The 24,184-nt window shown below is 43.1% G+C and overlaps 1 protein-coding gene and 1 pseudogene across 5 annotated transcripts in view; one reads left to right on the top strand and one right to left on the bottom strand.

Moving 5' to 3' along the window:
- Window positions 1–24,184, bottom strand: part of sytl3 (synaptotagmin-like 3) — a 173,797-nt gene that overhangs the window by 90,107 nt on the left and 59,506 nt on the right. For all 5 annotated transcript variants that reach the window (XM_041203928.1, XM_041203938.1, XM_041203949.1 and 2 more), the window contains 2 exons: window positions 23,399–23,466; window positions 9,930–9,981 (listed from right to left, as the gene is read on the bottom strand). In XM_041203928.1, coding sequence (XP_041059862.1) covers window positions 9,930–9,981; window positions 23,399–23,466 — 120 coding nt within the window. The remainder of the gene's footprint in view (window positions 1–9,929; window positions 9,982–23,398; window positions 23,467–24,184) is intronic.
- On the top strand, window positions 12,125–12,772 carry LOC121269462 (annotated as a pseudogene).

Raw genomic sequence — 24,184 nt, 5'->3', positions numbered from 1 at the left:
GACTCTGTCCTTGACCCCCTCCAGAATATCCTTTCTCTCCAGTGTTAATTCTTCAGAAGCCAGATGGTGATGTAGAAAACCAGACACCATTTTTTTGCTTAATACTAGATTTATTTGCAGAATGCAACATTGCATATTTATGCCTCCTCCCAGTGTCCCAGGGGTCTCTGTTTATACTTGCTCAAGGTAATAATCAATTTCCTTCACCTGGGTATCCTTAACCTTTATAATAATATTAACATACCATTAACCGATCCCACTCTTTTTTAAATGAAAGCTTTATAACACGCAAATCATATTTCTAAACAAATCAAAGAAAAGAGAATGAGAGAAAAATGGAGGTCTTTGAAGAGGGATGTCTTGTATTATGATGTGACATACATAATGTGAAAAATCATATTTTTGCTCATTCTTTTGGCCTTTTTGTGCAAGCAATCAATTTCATAAACCAATCTGGCAACTGGATTGCTCATTTTATCTTGCCAATTTCTTTTCTCTCTAGCATCCCTGTTACATTAACAAGGTCAATCCTTAACCTTTTTTCAGTCACTCTTTTTGTTGAATGTACATTATCCTACAGGAAACAATTATCTATTTAACTTTCAGTGACAAACTATACTCAGAGGCCCCTTGTATAGAATTTCCCCAGGGCAGAATTTTTCCCTCGTCAGGCGGGCGCGCGCCCGACATGAATGAGAATAAAATAGTGCGCGATGATATTGGGCGAATGTTCCGACGTCATCATGCACCCTCAGAATATTTTGCTTGGCGGGCGTGCTGCTGCTTTTCTCATGCATCCTTAAGGTCCTTAATCAATTAATTAAATTGAATTTTTCGCTGCCCGTCCAACCATTCAGCTGGCGGGCAGGCTCATAGGCCAAGTGGCCTTTGCATTTTTGTGAAACTTCATCCATGGGCAGGATGAGGTTTCAGCCAGTGATTTAAAAAAAATGAAAACTTTTAAAACTCATTTTTAACATGACTCTGCTCATGTGACAGAGTCACATGAGGGGACATGATTTCCTTATTTTTCCATTCCTTATTTTTAATGTTAAAAATTTTCAGCCCCCTAAGGCAGCCCCGTACCTCCAGGGAGCTTTCACTGAGTGCACCCCCGTGCATGCACACATTTCAGCGCTCGTGCTCCTCCTGCCCCCCACCCTGGCAGCCCTGAGGCCCTGAGCGTGCCTTTCATGCTGGCTGGCCATTAACTGGCAGTCGGGTTTCACAGCCGCTCCTGGGCCTGCCTGCTGTGCCTGCCCGACGAGATAAATATCCTGCCCCTAGAATATTTGATAAGCAAAACCCCATTTCTATTGTTTCTACAAGAACCAGTCTTTCCACATATAAAGCACATTTAACCATTCTTTTATTTTCTTTGCTCCTCAGGCCAAGGGACAACATTATGCAATTTCACCCACCAAAAATACAATAAAACCAGCTGCACCTGAATACCCATTTGGAAGATTGACATGAGAAGCGTCACTAAAAAGAATTAATTTTGTACCTGGCTGGAAACTTGAGTACACATTTCTCCATGTTTATGTTTTTAAAATGTTTTATTTGCCCTTAAAACATTCTCAATTGTAGTGTGTTTCATCATTCTACTTAGTTCTAATGCCTCAAAGCTGACAGTTGGTCTTGAGTGGGTGATTAGCCAATTTAACTGCCCAATCAATCTTCTTAACTGCTCTGTTTCTTCGTTAGATGTAAGATCATCTTTCTGTGACAACCTACCACAATTTATCAGGATATGAGTACAGTAAGTTGCCTCATTCAGCATTATTGCACTTTACATTCGCAGATATAATAGGGCTAGTATGTGCACTTTTGTTTTGGCATTGTTTCATGCCAAGGCTGCCTGAGAATGCATGCCCAATCGCTGCCATTTTGGAGTGGTCTTTCTCACTTCCTAGGACTCCCATTTGCCGAGCCACTCTCTCTCTCTTGCTGACTCCCCTCTATTGTCAGTCAGAAATTTAGCCAGTGCTCCTAGTTCGGTTCCTATCCATTTTTCTATGATTTTCTCCACAATCACCTTACCATGCATTACTGTGGAGAGAATGAATCTGGTTGCCATATCTATGAAAGGTAAAATGATTTTTTTCCCATCTCTGTCACACATTTAAACTTATGGCTACTATTTCTTTAAAGTCTTGTGCCAAAATAAGACTTACAATGGGATGTGGCAGCATCGTCCAATACTTTTTACATATATCACATTTTTCACTAATCTATTTGATGTGAAACCTGGCTTGATAGATCCTAACTTTGTATTTTAGAAACTGTGGAGAAAAGTTACTGAACAAATTCACAGGAGTCTGCTGATGAACTTTTAACACAAAGAATAAAACATTTAGTCACTTGGTTGTACTGTACTTGAGTATTGCTGAAAAAAGAGACATGTCAAAGCTTTATGTCTGCGCTCATCAGGACACCACAAAAATACTAATATAAGGAAAAAACAACAATTTATACCGTATGAGAAGAAAGTGCTGATTGCTTGGCAAGTGGACTCTGATTGGTAAAGATATTGTCATTGAAAATGAACTAATGATGGTCACTGACTGTTAACTGCCAAGCACTGTTTGAAATTTAAACCAGACAGCTTGACCCTGATTCATCAAGGTCAAGGAAGAGTCATACGGACTTGAAACGTTAACTCTGTTTCTCTCTCCACAGCTGTTTGTCAGACCTGCCGAGTTCCTCCAGCATTTTCTGTTTTTATTTCAGATTTCCAGCATCCGCAGTATTTTACTTTTATATTAAGGTCAAGGCATTGCCCTGAGGAATGAGTCAGCAAATGACTATCAGTTATTTTGTTTAGCTGGAACGTGTTCTTTCTGTCTTTAAAAAACAGGGCTCTATGTATTAATATATGTAGCTTCCAGTAAACACAAATGCGCCAACTGACAATCTTAAATTGGTTGTCAGCGTAATTCTTAGCATACTGAGGATTATTTAGCAACTGTTAACCAATTGCGGAATCATATCTAATTTTGGACACTGAGCGGAATCATCCCAGATCTCTAGTAAGTGCGACAGTGGCGTAAAAATTGTCACTTTACCCGCTGGCCACAATGGCGGGTTTTTGCACCATATCGTCCTCCTCCGGCTTCATTAGTTATGCAGTCACAGGAAGCATGCCGGATTGCTGGCAGCAGGCCTCCAATTAGCCAGCCATACCGTTACCTTGCCACTTCCTCACGCTGGGTGCCATATTTAAAATGCAGACTACATCCACACTAATAAAATGACTTACTCCAGCTATTTTGCTCTTTTCAGTGACCTCAATGAATTGACATCCCTAAACTTGAAACAAGTAAACTTTCATACTCCCTGATCTTACTTTGATCTTACTACTGAATGAATCTAAATAACAATTTAACCAACCTGATTCGGGTTGCAACTATTATCTAACATGGTATAATTAAATGAATCCATGACACTTACACTTACACATACACTTATTACTGGACTAAAGCGTCCTGTGACTAGTATAATTCCCTCAGACTGATCATTGTCACCATCTTCAACTCCTGAGTTCTTTGTCGCTTTGAAAACCCTGCTGTTCTACTTTGGGCTATTCATTGCATAATGATATTTTGAGTCACATCTGGATCACATGTTAACTGTACCCAAAACATCTCTGGGGTTCAATTGTCTATTATTGCCATTGCCAGATCTGCTACAAATGCCATCATCCTCATTCCTTCTGCCTGTAGCTCTTTTTTTAATATGCATTCATGAGAGGTCTGCATTACAGGCTAGGCCAGCATTTATTGCCCATCCCTAATTGCCCTTGAGAAGGTGGTGGTGAGCTGCCTTCTTGAACCGCTGCAGTCCATGTGGTGTAGGTACACCTTCCATTGACACCTGCCCGCCGTATCTGAATGATCTCGAAATACTGCAATCATTGAGTTGTCTTTCCTTTGCGACACAGCCAAGTGTCCCATTTGTGCAATCAAGGCTGCTGGAAATGATTGCTTCCCCAGGAATTTTTGAAAGCAGCATTTGAAAGCAACATTTAATCCAAAAGGATATTTTTTTCTGAGAACCGAACTCTAGCCAAGAACAGGCACCTATCAATATATGACACCTTACCACAACTCAGCAATTTAAAGGCAAGCACTGAATAAAGAATCCCCAGATTGAATTTCTGAAATCTCTTACACAGTCTGTTAAAGTCCATGATATACTCCTTTGTGGAATGACCAGCAATCTTATGAAATCTAAACCTGACCATGCCTCGTAAACAACTAAACTTTCTTGCAAATTTCATCCATGAAGCTTAATAGATCTAAACTTTCCTCATTATCCAACTGAAAGGCATCTAGTCACAAAATACTTTACTTCTGATCTTACTTTTGTTAAGAAGCAATGATGCCAAGGCCATACCTTGTTTTCTCTTCAGTAAGGACCCATGTCCACATATTGATTCAATTTTTCCACTGGTTATAAAGTTTGGATTTGGAGAACATCAGTGTGTAATCATATCCTGACCAATTTGCACTTGTTTTCAGCCATTCTTCACAAAAGTAACTCAGTTTACAATCTTCTGTCTGAAAGATAATTTCTTAATTTTCAACCTTCACTTTTAGGCAACCATTCCTTTTTTTTCATTCATGTTGGAGGTCAATCATCTCAGCTCATTCATGGGGTGTGGGCATTGTTGACCAGGCCAGCATTTATTGCCCATCCCTAGTTGCCCTTGAGAAGGTGGTGGTGAGCTGCCCTCTTGAAATGCTGCAGTTCATGTGGTGTAGGTACACCCACAGTGCTGTTAGGGAGGGAGTTCCAGGATTTTGATCCAGCAACAGTGAAGGAACAGTGATATATTCCCAAGTCAGGATGGTGAGTGGCTTGAAGGGGAATTTGCAAGTGGTGGTGTTCCCATGTGTCTTCTGCCCTATCCTTCTAAATGGTAGCGGTCATGGGTTTGGAAGGTGCTGTCTAAGGAGCCTTGGTGAGTTCCTACAGTGCATCTTGTAGGTGCTGCCATTGTGCATCGGTAGCGGAGGGAGTGAATGTTTGTGAATGGGGTGTCAATCAAGTGGGCTGCTTTATTCTGGGTGGTGTCAAGTTTTTTGTGTGTTGTTGGAATTGCACTCATCCAGGAAATGGAGAGTATTCCATCACACTCCTGACTTGTGCCTTGTAGATGGTGGACAGTCTTTGGGAAGCAGGTAGTGAGTTACTTGCTGCAGGATTCCTAGCCTCTGCCTTGCTCTCGTAACCATAGTATTTATATAGCTAGTCTTTTTCAGCTTCTGGTCAATGGTAATCCCCAGAACGTTGATAGTGAGGGATTCAGTGATGGTAATGCAATTGAAAGTCAAGGGGGAGATGGTTAGATGCTCTCTTGTTTGAGATGGTCATTGCCTGGCACTTGTGTGGCATGAATGTTACTTGCCACTTGTTAGCCCAAGCCTAGATATTATCCAGGTCTTGATGTATTTGGACATGGATTGTTTCAGCACTGGAGGAGTTGCAAATAGCACTGAATGTTGTGCAATCATAAGCAAACATTCATACATTTGACCTTATGATGGAAAGAAGGTCATTGATGAAGCAGCTGAAGCTGGTTTTGCATAGAACACTAACCCTGAGGAACTGGGACAGGTGATGTTCTGGGACAGGTGATTGACCTCCAACAAACACAATCATCTTAGTTTGTGCTAGGTATGACTTCAAAAAGTGGAGAGTTTTTCCCCCTGATTCTGATTGACTCCAGTTTGATTCTAGGGTTCCTTGATGCCACATTCAATCAAGTGCTGCCTTGATGTCAAGGGCCGTCACTGCCACCTCTGCTACCATATTAATTCCCACAGAAGCCAGATGGTGAAGTAGGAAAACAGACACCAATCTTTTACTTAATATGAGATTTATTTATAGGATGCATCATTACGTGTGCCTCCTCCCTTACCAACACTCTGTGTCCCAGATGTCTCTCTTTATAGACTCTTTCTGAGAAATAAAATTAATATATTAAACTAAAAATCAATAAAACAGAGAGGGTGACAGCCCCTGGAGGGGCACTGTAACTAGAACAAAAAATGTGAAAGGAAGCTTACAAAATCAAATCAAAATGTCATTTCTGGGGTTGATGATGCACCCCGACAGTCTTTATTTATATGTGCTCAAGGTATTTAATCAATCACCTGCATATCCTTAACCTTGATAATACAATTAACATATAGCATGGGTATATTCTCCTTATTCAATATTGCCATCCCTCCTTCACTATCTTTCCTGAAGTCCTTATATCTCAGAATAGTGTGCACCTGGTGCTGCCCTTTATTGAGCCAGGTCTCTGTTATCACTACAACATCATAGTCCCATGAGGCTATCTCTGCCTGCAGCTGGTCAACCTTACTTACTATGCTTTATATGTTTACATACATGCACTGCAATCCTATTTTAGACCTTATTGTTTTCCTTCTTAGTCTGCCTCCACTTAATATCACCCTATTTCTTACTCTGGTGATATAAGTCCCTCCCAGTCCTTCATGCACCTTATTTCTCTTTTCAAATGCTGCATCCTGGTGTCCATTCAGCCTGTGCAGGCTTCACCTCTCCCAGAATCTGTCCTGATGTCCCAGGAATCTAAAATCCTCTCTCCCCTTCTCCAACTCTTCAGCCACAAATTCATCTCACTAGCACATGGCACCAGAGGTTTCAGAGATCACTACCTTTGAGGTTCTCCTTGCTAGACTATTCCCTAGCTTTCTAAAAGATTGGAATTAGATTGGATTGGATATTAAACAATATGGGGAGTGAGCAGGAAAGTGGGATTAGACTGGGTGCCTTTTGTGAAGAGAACTGCTGGGACAGGCTGTTGGACTGAATGGCCTGATTCCGTAAAATAATTTTATGTTAAAATATCTATGTGAACAGAATTAAGTAACAAGCTCAACTGAGTTCTGACTGGACAAGATGTTTGCACCTGGGTAGGTTAAACAAGCTACTCATCAGTAATCCCTGCCTGCTGCAATACAGCATTAACAGAGCTCACTTTGGTACATAGGCTCTTACATTCTAACATATCTAACAAGAAGAATACGCATTTATATTATGCTTTTAACTTAGTAAAACATCCCAAAAGATTTCCCAGGAGAGTTATCAAAAATAAATTATTCTAAGCTACAGAAGGTGATAGTGGGCAGATAACCAAACACATGGTCAAAGAGGTTGGTTTGAAGGGGTATCCTAAAAGAGAAAAAGAGAATTACAGAGGCAGAAAGGTTTAGGGAAGAGATTCCAGAACTTAGAACCTCAACAGCTGAGGCACAGTTGCCAATGATGAAGCAATTAAAATTGGGCGTTCTCAACAGGCCAGAATTGGAGAAATCTCAGAAGGTTGTGGGGATTGAGGAGGTTACAGAGATAGGAAGAGACGAGACTATGGACGGATGTGAAGACAAGGATAATAATTTTAAAATTGAGAAATTGTTTAAGCAAGAGTCAATGTAGGTCAGCCAGCACAGGGTTGATTGCTGAATGGGAATTGGTTAGGGCAAATTAGCATACAAGCAGCAGGATTTTTGTTGAGCTTAAGTTTATGGAGGATAGAAGATGAGAGATCAATTAGGATAGCATTGGAATAGTCAAGTCTCGCGGTAACAAAAGCATGGATGAGTTTTTAAGCAGCTGAGGCAGTGGTGGAGTTGGAGGTGGCAGTAGATGGCATGTAGTGATGGCATGAATATGTGGTCAGAATTTCATCTCAGTGTCAAATACAACATGAAGACTGGGACAGCCTGGTTCAGTCTCAGGCTGTTGCCTGGGAGAGGGATGGAGTCAGTGGGTAGGCAAGGGAATTTGTGGCAGGGACCAAAGATAATGATTTTGGTCTTTCTAATAATCAATTGAAAGAACTTTCTTCTCATCCAGTAATATGTTGGACAAGCAATCTGACAATTTTAGAGATAGTGGAGGGATTGGGAGAGGTGGTGATGAGGTAAAGCTGGGTGTTGGCAGCATATACCTGAAACTGAATGTGCTTTTGGATGAAAACAGAATTACCTGGAAAAACTCAGCAGGTCTGGCAGCATCGGCGGAGAAGAAAAGAGTTGACGTTTCGAGTCCTCATGACCCTTCGACAGAACTAAGTAGAAATAGGAAAGGGGTGAAGTATAAGCTGGTTTAAGGTGTGTGTGGAAATAGGAAATAGGAAAGGGGTGAAATATAAGCTGGTTTAAGGTGTGTGTGTGTGTGTTGGGGGTGGGGGGGGTGGGTTGGGTAGGGGAAGAGAAGTGGACGGGATGGTGTGGTTGTAGGGAAACCAGCTTATATTTCACCCCTTTCCTATTTCTACTTAGTTCTGTCGAAGGGTGAGGACTCGAAATGTCAACTCTTTTCTTCTCCGCCGATGTTGCCAGACCTGCTGAGTTTTTCCAGGTAATTCTGTTTTTGTTTTGGATTTCCAGCATCTGCAGTTTTTTTGTTTTTGTGCTTTTGGATGATGTCACTGATATCTCATGTAATGAGAAATGGGAGGGACCAAGGATAGATGCTTAGGGGACATTAAAAGTAACAGTGCAGGAGCAGGGTGAGAAATCATTGAAGGTGATGGTAGGTAGGAATGGAACCAGGCTAGTGTAGTCCCATTCAGCTGCATAACAGATGAGAGGCATTGGAGGAACATAGTAACTGTGTCAAAGGTTGCAGACAAGTTGAGAGGGACAAGGATAGTCACAGCCATATAGGATGTCTTATGTGATTTTGTTAAGAGCTGTTTCAGTACATTGTAAATCTAATTGGAGGTATTCAAACATCAAGTTCTGTGAAAAATGGGCATGGATTTAGGAGGTGACAGTATTTTCAAGGACATTAAGGATGAAAAGGAGATTGCAGGTGAGGCAGTAGTTGGCAAGGATAAAAGGGTCAAGGATTGTTTTGTTGAGGAGAGAGGTGATGTCAGCAGATAAGGACTCTCCCCCTCCGCAACCACCAGAACAAAGCAGTTACATTCAATTGAAATCACACCATGGCTGGGATTTTCCGGCCCCACCTCCCACCACAGGAGATTTAGCCAAAAGTCCATTGACCTTCAGTGGGACTGGGTGATCCCGTGGTGGGTGGGGGTGGAAAATCCCACCTCATATTTACGTTCAAGGTAATGCTTTAGCACTTAAGAAAGGGCATCCTTTTGTTGCAAATATTCTGTGCTTGAGGTTTTATATTTAAACATCAAGGGCTAGCACTGTACACAGATGGGCAACACTGGGACCAGAATTTGTTGTATCCTCTTCAACAATCAACAGGGGAGACAGGGTGCTTAGGCAAGCAGCTGGAGCTGTGCCAGTTATTTATAACTCACTGATGAAGGAGACCAGCAGCCTATCTAAACTCATCCATCCAGAAAGGACAGTTCCACATCACAGTATCCTGTTTCGTAAATGAAGCAGATTTTTTTGCAACCACTACTCTACTAGGTGTTCCATTATACTCTTTTTAAAAGCTATCAGAATCTACGGGGATCACAACAAAATGTCATCTGTTTGGAGCACGGAAGTTAGACTCTACTGTTTCAATCATGCAGTTTAACAATCTGTTTGTTTAGTGAATATCTGATGGGTACATGCACGTCAAACTAACCCCAACATTACCCTTCACCAACTCAAGACATAGACATAGGGGTGAAACTAGTCAAGGCCAGCAGCACAAAATGTGCTGATAACTAATTAGCTGTCAGTTTTTCGTGCAGAAGAAAATTGGGCATTTTTTACCAGCGCATTTAATGCTAATGGCCTTGTCCAGATCACTGTTATATATTAAGTATAGTTTCCCCACTGCACTAAGTTTTTAAATGTAGTATATGATTTGAACCCTCCTGTAGTTGTCATTATACACAGCTGGCTGAATCTTCACAGATATGTGGACAAGAAGTATCTAAATGTCACCTCTGTAGAAATGCATCACCTTACCTCAATGTTCGAAAAGTGTGCAAGAGCTTCTCACTTATTGTTTCATGTTTACCTGCACAACAACAAAAATAAGAATACAAAACAAACAGTATAGTTAAAGAGGTGGCCTTCATTGAGGATGATTTAGTAGTGAATGAACATTTGTGACTGTCTTTTATTGACTTTCACTGATGGAGTACTGCACTTTTGGAGGTGCCGTCTTTCAGATGAGACGTTAAACCAAAGCCCCATTTGCCGTCTCAGGTGGATGTAAAAGATCCTATGGCACTATTTCAAAGAATAGCAGAGAATTTATCCCTGGTGTCCTCACCAATATTTATTCCTCAATCAATATCTTAATATCAATATCAGGCTTTCTGGGAGTATCACAATGCTGTTTGTGGGAGCTTGCTGTGCACAAATTAGATGCCACATTTTTTACATTACAAGCATGACTATGGTTCAAAAATAATTCATTGATTGCAAACGGCTTTGAGACATCTGGTGCTGATAAAAAGCATAATATAAATGAGCCCCTCAGTGCTGTCAAGAGCCATTGTTGAAGGGTGGTATCCTTTGTCTCCTTAAGTCTGCTTCCTGGAACAAAAGGGTCTGGATTGTTAGATGGCTGCAGCATGAGGACAGTTCACCAGGAAGCTGGCACACACCTGCATGAATCTGTTATTGTGGGCGCATAACAGCTGCACATTTTTTTTATTCTTTCACAAGATGTGAGCATTGCAGCTGGAACAGCATTTATTGCCCATCCCTAACTGCCCTCAAGAAGGTGGTAATCATATGCCTTCTTGAACCGCTACAGTCCACCTGCTGTAGATACACCCACAGTGCTGTTAGGAAGGGAGTTCCAGGATTTTTACCCAGTGACAGTGAAGGAATGGCAATATATTTCCAAGTCAGGATGGTGAATGGCTTGGAGTGAACTTCCGGGTGGTGGTGTTCCCATGTGTCTGCTGCCCTTGTCCTTGGTATAGGCTGTAGGTTTGGAAGATGCTGTTGAAGGAGCCTTGGTGAGTTAAAGCAGTGCATCTTGCAGATGGTACACACTGCTGCCGCTGTGTGTCGATGGTGGAGGGAGTGAATGTTTAAGGTGGCAAATTGAGTGTCATTAAGTGGGCTGCTTTGTCTTGGATGGTGTCAAGTTCCTCGAGTTTTGTTGGAGCTGCACTCATCCAGGCAAGTGGAGAGTATTCCATCACATTACTGACTTGTGCCTTGTAGATAGTGGGCAGCCTTTGGGGAGCCAGGAGAGTTACTCACTGCAGAATTCACAGTATTTATATGGCTGGTCCAGTTAAGTTTCTTGCCAATTGTAATCCCCTGGACGTTGATGGTGGGGCATTTAGTGATGGTAATGCAATTGAACATCAAGGAGCGATGGTTAGATTCTCTCTTGCTGGAGATGGGATTTGCCTGGTACTGGCGAATGTTACTTGCCACTTATCAGCCCAAGTCTGAATGTTTTCCAGGTCTTGCTGCAGTTGGGCATGGACTAATTCAGTATCTGAGAGTCACAAATGGTGCTCAACATTGCACGAACATCCCCACTTCTGACCTTATGATGGAAGAAGGTCATTGATGAAGCAGCTGAAGGTGGTCGGGCCTAGGACAATACCTTGAGGAATTGCTGCAGTGATGTCCTGGGACTGAAATGATTGGTGTCCAACAACCACAACCATTTTCCTTAGTGCTAGGTGTCGATTCCAACTAGTGGAGATTTACCCTCCAACTTCCAATGGCCTCAATTGGCCTTGCTACCACATCAGGTCAAATACTGCCTTGATATCAAGGGCAGTCTCACCTCACCTCTTCCTCTTCTGATGTACTGTAAAGCATATCCAATGTGCCTCGCATCCTGACCTTGTCAGTTTGAAGTTCTCGAACGTTTTGGAAAAACTTTTTCAACACAAGAATTCCCTGCCAAGCATTTTCCAGGGTCAAGTGAGTCAGCAACTATAATAAGTGAGCCTTTATTCACTTGGGTCAATTAATGTTAAATATGCACTTGAACTGTGAATCAGTTCTGCCTCCATTTACTGTCAGTTTCCCAAGGAAACTCCTGTTGAAGATGGCGGGGTAAAATTGGGCCCTGTATTGCATGTTATCTAGACACTAGACATTCTCCTAACACTCAAAGATGGTGACTGAGAAATGTTCCAGATGGCATCTCTGTAAAGGGGTTCACACCTGTGCATCTCATGCACCACAGAGACCTGGTGTACCTGGTCCTCAGCAGTAATTCCCTCTCCTCTATCGCTAAAGGGACCTTCAGCACCACCAAGCTAATCTATTTAGACTTGAGGTACAACAACTTCTCCCACTTGAGCTCAGGGGCATTCATCTCAGTGCACAGACTGATTATGTTACGCCTGGACAACTACCCCAATCTGGGGCAGGTAGACGAAGAAGCATTCAAGAGTTTGGACCTCCTCCAGGTTCTGGAGCTCAATGACAATGCGCTGGAAGCTCTGAGTGTCACGACCCTCAGCTCCTTACCGTCCCTTCGCACTGTGAGGCTGAAGGGCAACTGCTGGCTCTGCAACTGTACATTTGCTAACCTCTTCATCTGGCTCAGGGACAATGCCGATGTTCTTCCTGCAGGTCTTGCTGCAATCCAGCGTTCCTTGCCCAGGAATATGAGGAAGATTACACTCAACAAGTTATCTGACAACAGCTTCATTGAGTGTGAATTCTCACTGACTCTGACAGACTACCTGATTATCTTTTTCTCTGGGGTTTGCCATCACTGCCATTACAACAAGCTTCTCCTTGGCCAATATTATTCAGTGCTTCCAGAGACTGGGATTATTCAAGAAGACGATGATGATGATGAAGAGGATAATTAATAGCAAGGAGCAGACACCAAATGAACATTCATTTTTTCCTAAATTTTTCATTTGCAATGAAGTCGTGTTTTTACTTAAATATGAAGTTGTACATTATGGTGGAATATATTAATTAGTAAGATATATGCATCTGTTGGTAAAAATTAAAATATTAAATACCACCAGCATAGGAACATAGGAACACAGCTCTTAGGAGCAGGAGTAGACCATTCAGTCCATCAAGCCTGCTCCGCCATTCAATAAGATCATGATTGATCTGGTTGTGGTCTCAACTCCACTTTGCCATCTGCCCTTGACTCCCTTGTCTATCAAAAACCTATGACTCTGTCTTGAATAAATTCAATAACCCAGCCTCTACTGCTGTCTGGGGAAAGAGAATTCCACATACGAGCGATCCTTTGAGAGAAAAAAAGTCCTCCTCATCTCTGCCTTGACCAGTAGACCTCTTATTCTTAAACTGTGTCCCTGGTTCTAGTCTCTCTCACAAGTGGAAATATCTTCCTGGTATCTACCATATCCAATCCCCTCAGGATCTTATACGTTTCAATAAGATCGCCTCTCATTCTTCTAAACTCCAACGGGTATAGGCCCAACCTGTTCAACCTTTCTTCATAAGATAAGCCCTTCATCCCAGAAATGAGTCATGTGAACCTTCTCTGCTATATATATATATCTTTCAATTAAGAAGACCAAAACTGTATGCAGTATTCCAGATGTGGTCTTCCCAAGGCCCTGTATAACTGCAGTATATTCCATTCCCCTTGCAATAAATGCCAACACTCAATTTGCTTTCCTAATCACTTGCTGTACCTGCATACTAACTGTTTGTGATTCATGTACCAGGACACCCAGATCCCTCTGTACCTCAGAATTCTGAAATCTCTCTCCTTTTCAGTAATATACTGCTTTTCTATTCTTCCTGCCAAAGTGAACAAGTTCACATTTTCCCACGTTATACTCCACCTGACAATTTTTTGCCCACTCATTTAACCTACCTATATCCCTTTGCAGACTCTCTACCTCCTCTCGGCAACTTATTTTCCTACCTACCTTGATGTCATCGGCAAATTTAACAGTTTGCAAGGCAGGAAGATTATGATGTAAATCTGTGTGTTACACTGATTTTATGCCACCGCTGCCATTTTCAAATGTCATGTCACAATTTGTACCCTTTCTTAACCTCACACACGACGTTAAACACGTAGGATCCCCAACCAACGCTGCTTGTCAGTAACTACTTACAAGTTAGTTTCTAGATATTTCACATGCCTATTGATGGAATTCTATGCTATCTTGGAGCTTTCCAGGATTTGCTAAATTTTCAGTAGTCTACAGGGAGTGGCCTACCTGTTGCTGAGATACTTTTCTGTTCATTTAAAAACTGGTGCTGAAACAAGTTACTTCCAGAAATTGGTGGCCTGTTAGCGTTTCCACCTGGAATTGAATATGACTGTATGAATGAAGAGAGGTCACACAGAGCAGGAAAAGCTGCTTAAAAAGGAAGGAGCAGGGAGGGAAGAAGTGCAGTCAACAGAAAGCCTCTGTGGGTCTTTAGGAAGCAATTCTTTCACCGCAACTTCAATGAGGACAATGCATTTCACTAAGAAGGGCATGATGGAAACCTGTCAATTTCTGCCACCACACCTGCAATCTCAAAGCAAGGCAAGGATCGCATTGCCTCCTAAGGCTATCAAGGTGACCTTTATTCATTTGGCTCTTTCTAGGCTGCTGCAGGTGATATAAGCAACATGAGTTTTCCATACACTGCTCCTTAGAAGAAGTCCCTGAGGCTCTCTACGCACAGACAGAGCTTCATCTCATTTTCTCTTGCCAGAGACCAGCAAGCTTGTGAGTTTGCACAGATTGCAGGCTCCCATATGTGCCACTGACTGCAGACTGCAGACACATTGCCTTGCAAATGCCTCATGTGAATTCTTCAATTTTCCTGAAACAAAAGGAATTCCACTCCCTGAATGTGCAGCTGGTGTGTGCCCAAAGGCAGCAAGTGCATCATGCAAGGGAATGCCTATTATACCGACAGTAATCATGATTCCCTCATTCTACTCGAGTCCTCTGTCCCACCTGCATTTGAACCATCTCCGGAGGAACTCTACCTTACCCAGCTGAACAGGTATCACAATCTCATCATTATGAGGGAACAGCCCTTACTGATACCCATCAAGTGAGAATCCAAGGTGCAGGAGCAAAAGGAATTGGAGGAGGAGAAAGTCCAAAAGGGAGTGGAGGAACAGGAGGAAGAAAGGAAAGTACATTGTAACATTGTAGATAGCTCTTTTCTGCCGGGGCTTTAAGTGATGAAATAATTAATGAGTGATGGCAGTAACCTCGACTATATCTCCCTGGTCAGCAACAATATCATACTCCTTACCTTCCTCTGCCCCTGACTATCACACTTTCCTCTTTCTGACAACACAAAAATAAAAACCACCAAAAAATACACATCCAATCCAAATTTATAAATTCAATCATTACATAATGCAAATGAAAATAAATTAATTAGTGTTGTGCATTCTCTTAGTGCTTGTCTTCATGGTGCTTTTGTCTCTCTAATCATTCTGATGAGGTACTTCCCCAGTGGCTTCTGCATGAATGATGGAAGGCTGTAACATTCAGTTGAGGAGGTTGAAGATGGCCTTGGAGGGCAACCTTGAACAATTCTGGGCCTAGAAGGCCCTGCTTCAGCCTGCACTTTCTCTGCCTGGGCTGCAGCAGTCCGGGCTAGCTGGCTGACAAGCAACAGCAAGGGCTCTGGCAGATTGGCAAGGGGGGAGCAGGAATTGTGTAATTCTGGGAGAGGACAGCAGGTTGGTGATCCTTAGAGTCAATGCTAGACTCCTGAGAGTGATTGATGGACTGATGTGACATCCTGAAAGCCCCTCTGAACAGTGACACCCAGAGCAATGATGGCAATAGTCTGAGTTTGCAAGATCTCACCCTCCAGAGAGTTAGCATCTGTGTTATCCTTTCCCACTGCCCTGACTGAAGTGCACGCATACTCGGTGTCTTACCACATGCAGATCTTTCCTCTATCCTAGCCTTTAAAATAAGTGCAACCCAGTTTAACCACCATTAATATTAAAGGTAAGTCAAATTCCATTCAAAAAGGCCTCATTAATGGCTCCTAAAGATACTTCTAGCAGGGTCTCCCACAAATGAGATCAGCTAACTCAAGGCATCACACCTAAAATTTCCTGGGTTCAGAAACAGTGGCCTTGAAATTCTGATGGGATAGCTTTACCAGAGAAGAGGGAGGGAAATCAGTTTGTGTTTCTTCACAGAAAGGGTAGAATCTGGAACATTCTGCCCAAAAAGACTGTGGATACTGAGACAACTGGAGGTTTCAAGACAGAGATTGCTAGACTTTTGTTAGACAAGTTCATCAAGGGATATGGAATGAAGGCAGATAAATGAAGCTGAGGTGCAGACCAGCCAGAATCTAACTGAATTGCAGAGGAGGCCTGCAGGAATGATCTGGTCTACACTTGATATTGTATTCCCATGTTAATAGATGTTAGGCACTGAACCCATTCAAAATCTCATGGACTGGATCATTTATATCTGCCCCCAAGATAAGAAAATTGGAGTAAGGTGATACAGAGGAGAAGTCAAGGATGGGCCCAATGATATGATTTTAAAAATCTCTTCAAAAGGGCCATCAAACCATCTTCTTCTAAAACCATAGGCCAGAATTTGACAGGATGGCAGGCTGGGGGCATGGTTGTAAAATTGGGCATCATGCCAGTAGCACCATTCCCAGAACCTACCTATGCCCACTCCACTGTGATTTTACCAGCGGTGGGGGAAACGTTCGGCAGGCCCTTCACCCATGGGCCAATTGAGGCTCTCAATTGGCTAATTAAGGGCCACTTAAGGGCATCTTCCTACCATTACTGGGATTTTACCCTCAGCAGGAGAGGCCCAAGCCAGGTCACCAGGCTGCCAGATAAAAGCTGGCAAGTCTTGGTGCCAGGCTACTCAGGGAATATTCTTGATGGGCATGCAATGCCCATGAGACCCCCTCCCTGGCCAAAGTTCAAACCCCCACTCTGCATTCCCAGTTCCTTGTTCTTTACAACCATGCCCTTCCGCCCTCACCCGGGCCTGCCAGCCAGGCACTGGTGAGACCCCAGATTCACCTTATATCCTAGCTTCAAAGCTGAATGTTGTCTTCTCAGCTTCACTGCAGTCCCTATAGTGGCCACTAGTCATGGTGGCACTGCTGAGACATGAGAGCAGCAGCCCAACAATAGTCCAGCAGCTCTGTGAGGTACAGGCTCAAATCCTACCACTGTAGCTGGTTGAAATTTAAAATTCAATTAATAATAAATCTGGATAAAAGCTAGTTTCAGTTATAGTGACCATGAAATCATTGTCGATTGATGCAAAAACCCACCTGGTTCACTAACGCCCTTTAGGGAAGGAAATCTGCCTACATGTGACCCCAAACCCACAGCAATGAAGTGGAATCTTAAATGCCCTCTGAAACAGCCTAGCAAGCCACTCAGTTGTATCAAAGCGCTACAAAATCTAAAAAAAGGAATGAAACCAGACGGACAATCCGGCATCGACCTAGGCACCAGAAATGACAATGGCACAACCAGCCTTGTCAATCCTGGAAAATCTTCCTTATTAACATCTGGAGGCTTGTGGCAAAATTGGGAGAGCTGTCCCACAGACTAGTCAAGCAACAGCCTGACATAGTCATACTCACGCAATCATACCTTACAATATCCCTGACACCACCATTACAATTCTTGGATATGACCTGTCCAACCGATAGTGGAATACAGTTGGGAAGGAGTAGCCCTGGAGCCCTCAACATTGGCTCCGGACCCCATGAAGTCTCATGGCATCGGGTCAAACATGGGCAAGAAAAACTCCTGCTGATTACCATCTGCTCCATCCTCCCAGCTGATGAATATGTTGAATACCACTTGGAGGAAGCACTGAGGGTGGCAAGGGTGCAGAATGTACTCTAGATGGGAGACCTCAGTTACCATCACCAAGAGTAGCTCGGTAGCACCACTCTGACCGAGCTGCCAAGTCCTAAAGGGCATAACTGTTGGACTGGGTCTGTGGCAGGTGATAAGGGAACCAACAAGAGGGAAAAACCTACTTGACCTCACCAATATACCTGTTGCTGATGCACCTGTCCATGGCAGTATTTGTAGGAGTGACCACCGCACAGTCCTTTTAGAGTCAAAGTCCTGTTTTCACATTGAGGGTACCCTCCATATCTGGCACTACCACAAACAGACCCAGCAATTCAAATCTGGGCATCCATGAGACACTGTAGGCCATCAGCAGCAGCAGAATTGCATTTGACCACAATCTGTAATCTCATGGCCCAGCATATCCCCCACTCTATCATTACCATCAAGCTGGGGGATCAACCCTGGTTTAATGAAGAGTGCAGGAGGACATGCAAGGAGCAGCACCAGGCATACCTAAAAATGAAGTGTCAACCTGGCAAAGCCACAACACAGCACTTGCATGCCAAACAGCATAAGCAGCATGCGATAGACAGAGCTAAGCGATCCCATAACCAGCGGATCAGACCTAAGTTCTGCAGCCCTGCCATATGCAGTCATGAGTGAGTTGTAGAGTCATAGAGGCCTCAGCACAGAAAAAGGCCCTTTGGCCCATTGAGTCTTCGCTGGCTAAACAAGTACCTAACTATTCTAATCCCATTTTCCAGCACGAGGCCCTTAGCCTTGTATGCCATGGCATCGCAAGTGCACATCCAAGTACTTCTTAAATGTTATGAGGCTTTCTGCCTCTACCACCTTTTCAGAAAGTGAGTTCCAGATCCCCACCACCCTCTGGGTGAAAAATTTCTTCCTCATATCCCCTCTAAGCCTTCTGCCACTTATCTTAAATATATGCCCCCTGGTTATTGATCCCTTCAACAAGGGATAAGTTCCTTCCTGTCTACCCTATCTGTGCCCCTCATAATTTTATGCACCTGAATCATGTCCCCCCTCAATCTCTTCTGCTCCAATGAAAATAACCCCAGTCTGTCCAATCTCTCCTCATAACTAAAATTCTCCAGCCCAGGCAACATCCTGGTAAATCTCCTCTGCACTTACTCTAGTGCAATCACATCCTTCATATAATGCAGATTCCAGAATTGCACGCAATATTCTAGCTGTGGCCTAACCAGCTTTCTATACAGTTCCAGCATAACCTCCCTGCTCTTATATTCTATGCCTCGGCTAATAAAGGCAAGTATCCCACATGCCTTCTTAACCACCTTATCTACCTGTGCCGCTACCTTAAGGAACCGGTGGACATGCACACCAAGGTCCTTCTGATCCTCGGTACCTCCCTAGGTCCTACCATTCATCATGGATTCCCGTGCCTTGTTTGTCCTGCCCAAGTGCATCACCTCACACTTATCCAGATTAAATTCTATTTGCCACTGATCAGCCCATCTATATCCTCCTGTAATCTAAGGCTATCCTCCTCACTATTTACTGCCCCACCAATTTTCATGTCATCCACGAACTTACTGACCAACCCTCCTACATTCAAGTCTAAATTGTTTAGATATACCACAAACAGCAGGGGACCCAACACCGATCCCTGTGGAACCCCACTGGACACAGACATCTGGACACAAAATCACTCCTCAACCATCACCCTCTGCTTCCTGCCACTCAGCCAATTCTGGATCCAATTTGCCAAATTGCCTTGGATCCCCTGGGCTCTTACCTTCATTATCAGTCTCCCATGTGGGACCTTCTCAAAAGCCTTGCTGAAGTCCAAGTAGACTATATCAAATGCATTGCCCTCATCTACACACCTGGTCACCTCTTCGAAAAATTCAATTAAATTGGTCAGACATGACCTCCCTTTAACAAAACCATGCTGACTGTCCTTGATTAATCCCTGTCTCTCCAAGTGTACATTAATTCTGTCCCTCACAATTGCTTCCCCACCACTGAGGTTAGATTGCCGGCCTGTAGTTTCCTGGTTTATCCCTTCCTCCCTTCATGAATAACAGTACCACATTGGCTGTCCACCAGTCCTCTGGCACTTCTCCTGTAGCCAGACAGGTTTTAAAAATTATTGCCAGCGCCCATGCTATCTACTCCCTTGCCTCACTCAATAGCCTGGGATACATTTCATCCGGGCCAGGAGATTTACCTACGATTAAGCCTGCAAGACCACTTAGAACCTCCTCCCTTTCTGTGCTAATTTATTTAATTATATCACAGTCATTTTGCCTGATTTCCATACCCACGTCGTCCCTCTCACTTGTGAATACTGACACAAAGTATTCATTTAGAACCCTCCACGCACAAATTACCACCATGGTCCTTAATGGGCCTTACTCTTTCCATAGTTATCCTCTTACTCTTAATGTACTTGTAAAATAACTTTGGATTTTCCTTTATTTTATCTGCCAATGTTTTTTCATGCCCCCTTTTTGTTCTCCTAATTTCCTTTTTAAGTTCCCCCCTACACATTCTACACTCCTCTAGGGCTTCCGCTGTTTTGAGCCCTCGATATCTGCCATAAGCCTCCTTTTCTTCTTTATCCAATCCTGCATATCCCTTGACATCCAGGGTTCCCTGGATTTGTTGGTCCCACCCTTTATCTTCACTGGAACATGTTGGCCTTGTACTCTCCCTATTTCCTTCTTGAGTGAGTCCCACTGCTCTGATGCAGATTTACCTAAAAGTAGCTGCTCCCAATATACTCTGGCCAAATCATATCTGATCTTGTTAAAATCGGCCTTCCCCCAATTTAGAACTCTGATTTCTGGCCCATCCTTGTCGTTTTCCATAACAACCTTGAAACTAACGGAGTTATGATCACTATCTGCAAAACGCTCCCCCACTGATACCTCTACCACTTGCCCAGCTTCATTCCCTGAAATTAAATCCAGGACTGCCACCTTTCTTCTAGGACCTGCTACATACTGGTTTAAAAAGCTCTCCTGGATGCATTTTAAGAATTCTGCTCCATCTAAACCTTTCATACTATGACTAACCCAGTTAATGTTGGGGAAATTGAAATCCCCCACGATTACAAACCTATTATTTTTACACTTCTCTGAAATTTGCCTACATATCTGCTCTTCCATTTCTCTCTGACTGTTTGGGGCTATAGTACACTTCCAGCAATGTGATTGCTCCTTTTTTTTGTTTTTCAGCTCTACCCATATGGCCTCATTTGAGGAGCCTTCTAAGATGTCATCCCTCCTTACTGCTGTAATAAATTCCTTAATCAATATTGCAATACCCCCTCCTCTTTTACCTCCTTCACTGTCTCGCCTGAAGACCCTATATCCTGGAATATTAAGCTGCCAAACCTGCCCCTCTCTCAACCATGTTTCTGTTACTGCATTGACGTCATACTTCCATGTGTTAATTTGTGCCGCCAACTCATCTGCCTTATTTGTCAGACTCCTTGCATTAAACTAAATAACATCCAACCTTGCCAAACTCCCTTGTGCCTTTACTTGCCTATAATTTCATTGCCTTCTAGACTCACTTGCTCTCTCTTCTAATTTTGGCTGTGCCTCTCCCCCTGCTGATCTTCCTCTCAGGATCCCATCCCCCTGCCCAACAGCACTAGCAAACCTCCCCACAAGGATGGGGTCCCATTCCGGTTCACATACAACCCATTCGCCTTGTACAGGTCCCACTGCCCCTAGAAATGGTCCCAATGTCCCAGAAATCTAAATCCCTCCCTCCTGCACCATCTCTCCTGCCACGCATTCATCTAGACTAACCTCTTATTCCAAGCTCACTAGCACGTGGCACCGGAAGTAATCTAGTGATTACTACCTTTGAGGTCTTGTTTTTTAATCTGCTTCCTAGATCCCTAAATTCTGCATGCAGGACCTCATCCCTCTCTCTACCTATGTCGTTGGTACCAATATGTACTACGATCTCTGTCTGTTTGCCCTCCCCCTTTAGAATAACCTGCAGCCATTCAGTGGAGTCACGGCTCCTACCACAAAAACGCCTGTCTGATCTCCTTACTATTGAGCTTCCTACCACTATTGCTCTCCCCTTCTTTTTCCTCCCTCCCCCTCCCCCCACCCCGTGCAGTTGAGCCACTCACAGTGCCATGAGCGAGGCTGCACTCCCCAGAGGAACCATCACTCTCACCATTATCCAATGCAGGAAAATGATTCTCAAGCGAGATGAATCCTGGGGATTTCCTGACCATCTGTAGGGTGACCATGCCTAAAAACATACTATCCACAAAACTCTCAGTCTCGTGGATGCACCTCAGTGCCTCCAGTTGCCGCTCAAGCTCCAAAACACAGAGCTCAAGTAGCTGCAGCTGGTGGCACTTCTTGCACAATGGTCGGCAAGGAGCATCTAGGACTTCCCACATATTGCAGGCAGTACATAACACTGACTGAGCTGCCCTGCCATGCCTCTAGTGAAAAAAAACTAATTAATTTAAGTTAAATACAGTAAAAAAATGTTAAACTATTTATGTACTTTCAATAAAAACTAGAACTCTTACCTTTCTTTAGCTTAATCTATTTTAGATTGGAGAAAAACTGGAGAAAAAACTGGAGAAAAACACTTACCCGCTACTCACCAATCAGCTCTCACCTTTGTGCTGACATTACTTTTTGGAGCTTCCCCGCACTCGCACTGGTTCTGATCTCTCTGCCGCTCTCTTGCGCTGTCTTGTGATGTCACTCTTGTTATTTTCAACAAGAGCTGACTGCAGGACACTCTTCCCACTGGTGGTGGACAATTAAGCAAGTAACTGGAGGAGGGGCTCCCCAAATACCCCCACTCACAATGATTGGGGAGCCCAGTATATCAGTACAAAAGACAAGGTTGAAGCATTTGCAACCACTTGCAACCAGAAGTGTCAAGTGGATGATCCATCTTAACTTCCTCCTGAATTCCACTTTTCTTCCCAATTGACAAGTCCATTGATATCATCCTGCAGTCAACAGCTTTCTTCTTCACTATCAAACACACATCTAATTTTTGTATCATCTGCAAATTTCTTAAATATGACCCCTACATTTAAGTCTAAATCATTGATATACCACAAACAGCAAGGGGCCCAGTCCTGAGCTCTATAGAAGCCCACTGGAAAAAGCCTTCCAATTACAAAAACACCGGTTGACCATAACCTCCTGCCACTAAGCCAATTTTGGATCCAGTTTGCCACTTTCTGTTAGATCCCAAGAGCTTTTAACTTTCTGATCAGCCAGCCATCTGGAACCTCGTCAAAAGCCTTGCTAAAACACATGTAGACTACATCAAATAAGCTACTGTCACTGACTCTTCATTGGTTAGGGTCTAGGTCCTTCCCAATTGAACTCTCACCAGCTCTCATTATGTTAAGAACTATGGCTCAGAAACTCCCCAAAACATACCCCCAGACTCCATGACACGATGGAAGGGATTACTAACACATTCCTACTCCCCTCCATTAAACTGGAAAATGGCTATTGTGAAAATATAAATATGGTGTCCTGGTGGCTATGGCTATGATTAGCAACACAGAGGGCTGGCTATATTCCCACCACAAATTGAAACTAAATTCAATAAATCTGACATCTGAGCTACCACAAGAAAAAAGTGTGGGCTGTTTACAGTGCATTCCAAATACCTTGCTCCTGGTGAAATTTCTTTGCTCTTTCCTCAATAAACCACTCTCCAGATTTCACCTTCATCTGCCTGAAATACAGAATCAGCATAAATAGTTTCTAAAATGGAACTCCAGTTCCTGTGGAACACTTCAGTTTACATTGCATAGGGGGAGCTATTTTCCATTCAATTGTCCCTTCATGGAAATCCCTTAAGGAAAACATTGTCGCATGAAAACCTCAGTGAAAATAACATTAAAAGACTCAATTTTTTTAATGTACTCAGTGGCTAGCACTCTCTCCTCAGAATCAAAAGCTTGTAGCTTCATGTCCCACTCCAGTGCTTTGGGCACATCTTCTTGCTTGACACTGTGTGAGGTGCTGTGTTTTGGATGAGATGTTAAACCCCTTGTGTTCTCTCAGATGGACATAAATTGCACTATTTAAAGAGAAGGAGAGTTCCCCTGGTGTCTTAGTCAATATTTAGTCCTTAAACAATATCACTAAAGCAGATCATCTGGTTAGTATCATATTGCTGTTTGTGGTATCTTGCAACTGTGACTACACTTCAAAATTACTTCATTAGTTGTATAGTGTTTTAGGACATCCTGAAGTCATGAAAGGCATTAATGCAAATTCTTTCTTGTTGTCACATTCCTTGCAGTGAAAATGAATAAAAAGTTCACAGCTCCAGGTGGCATTTCCCAGATGTCTGTAATGGAGACTCAGCTTCTCACCATATTAATTAATGGCTTGGATTTAGATGTGAGAAGAAAGTTACTAACTCACATAGACAGACAAAGTGAGTG

This window comes from Carcharodon carcharias, chromosome 2 (genome assembly GCF_017639515.1).
Source record: "Carcharodon carcharias isolate sCarCar2 chromosome 2, sCarCar2.pri, whole genome shotgun sequence".
NCBI classification, from domain to species: domain Eukaryota; kingdom Metazoa; phylum Chordata; class Chondrichthyes; order Lamniformes; family Lamnidae; genus Carcharodon; species Carcharodon carcharias.
The sequence above is the reverse complement of the archived record's forward strand: the minus strand, read 5'-3'. Positions and strand labels throughout refer to the sequence as shown.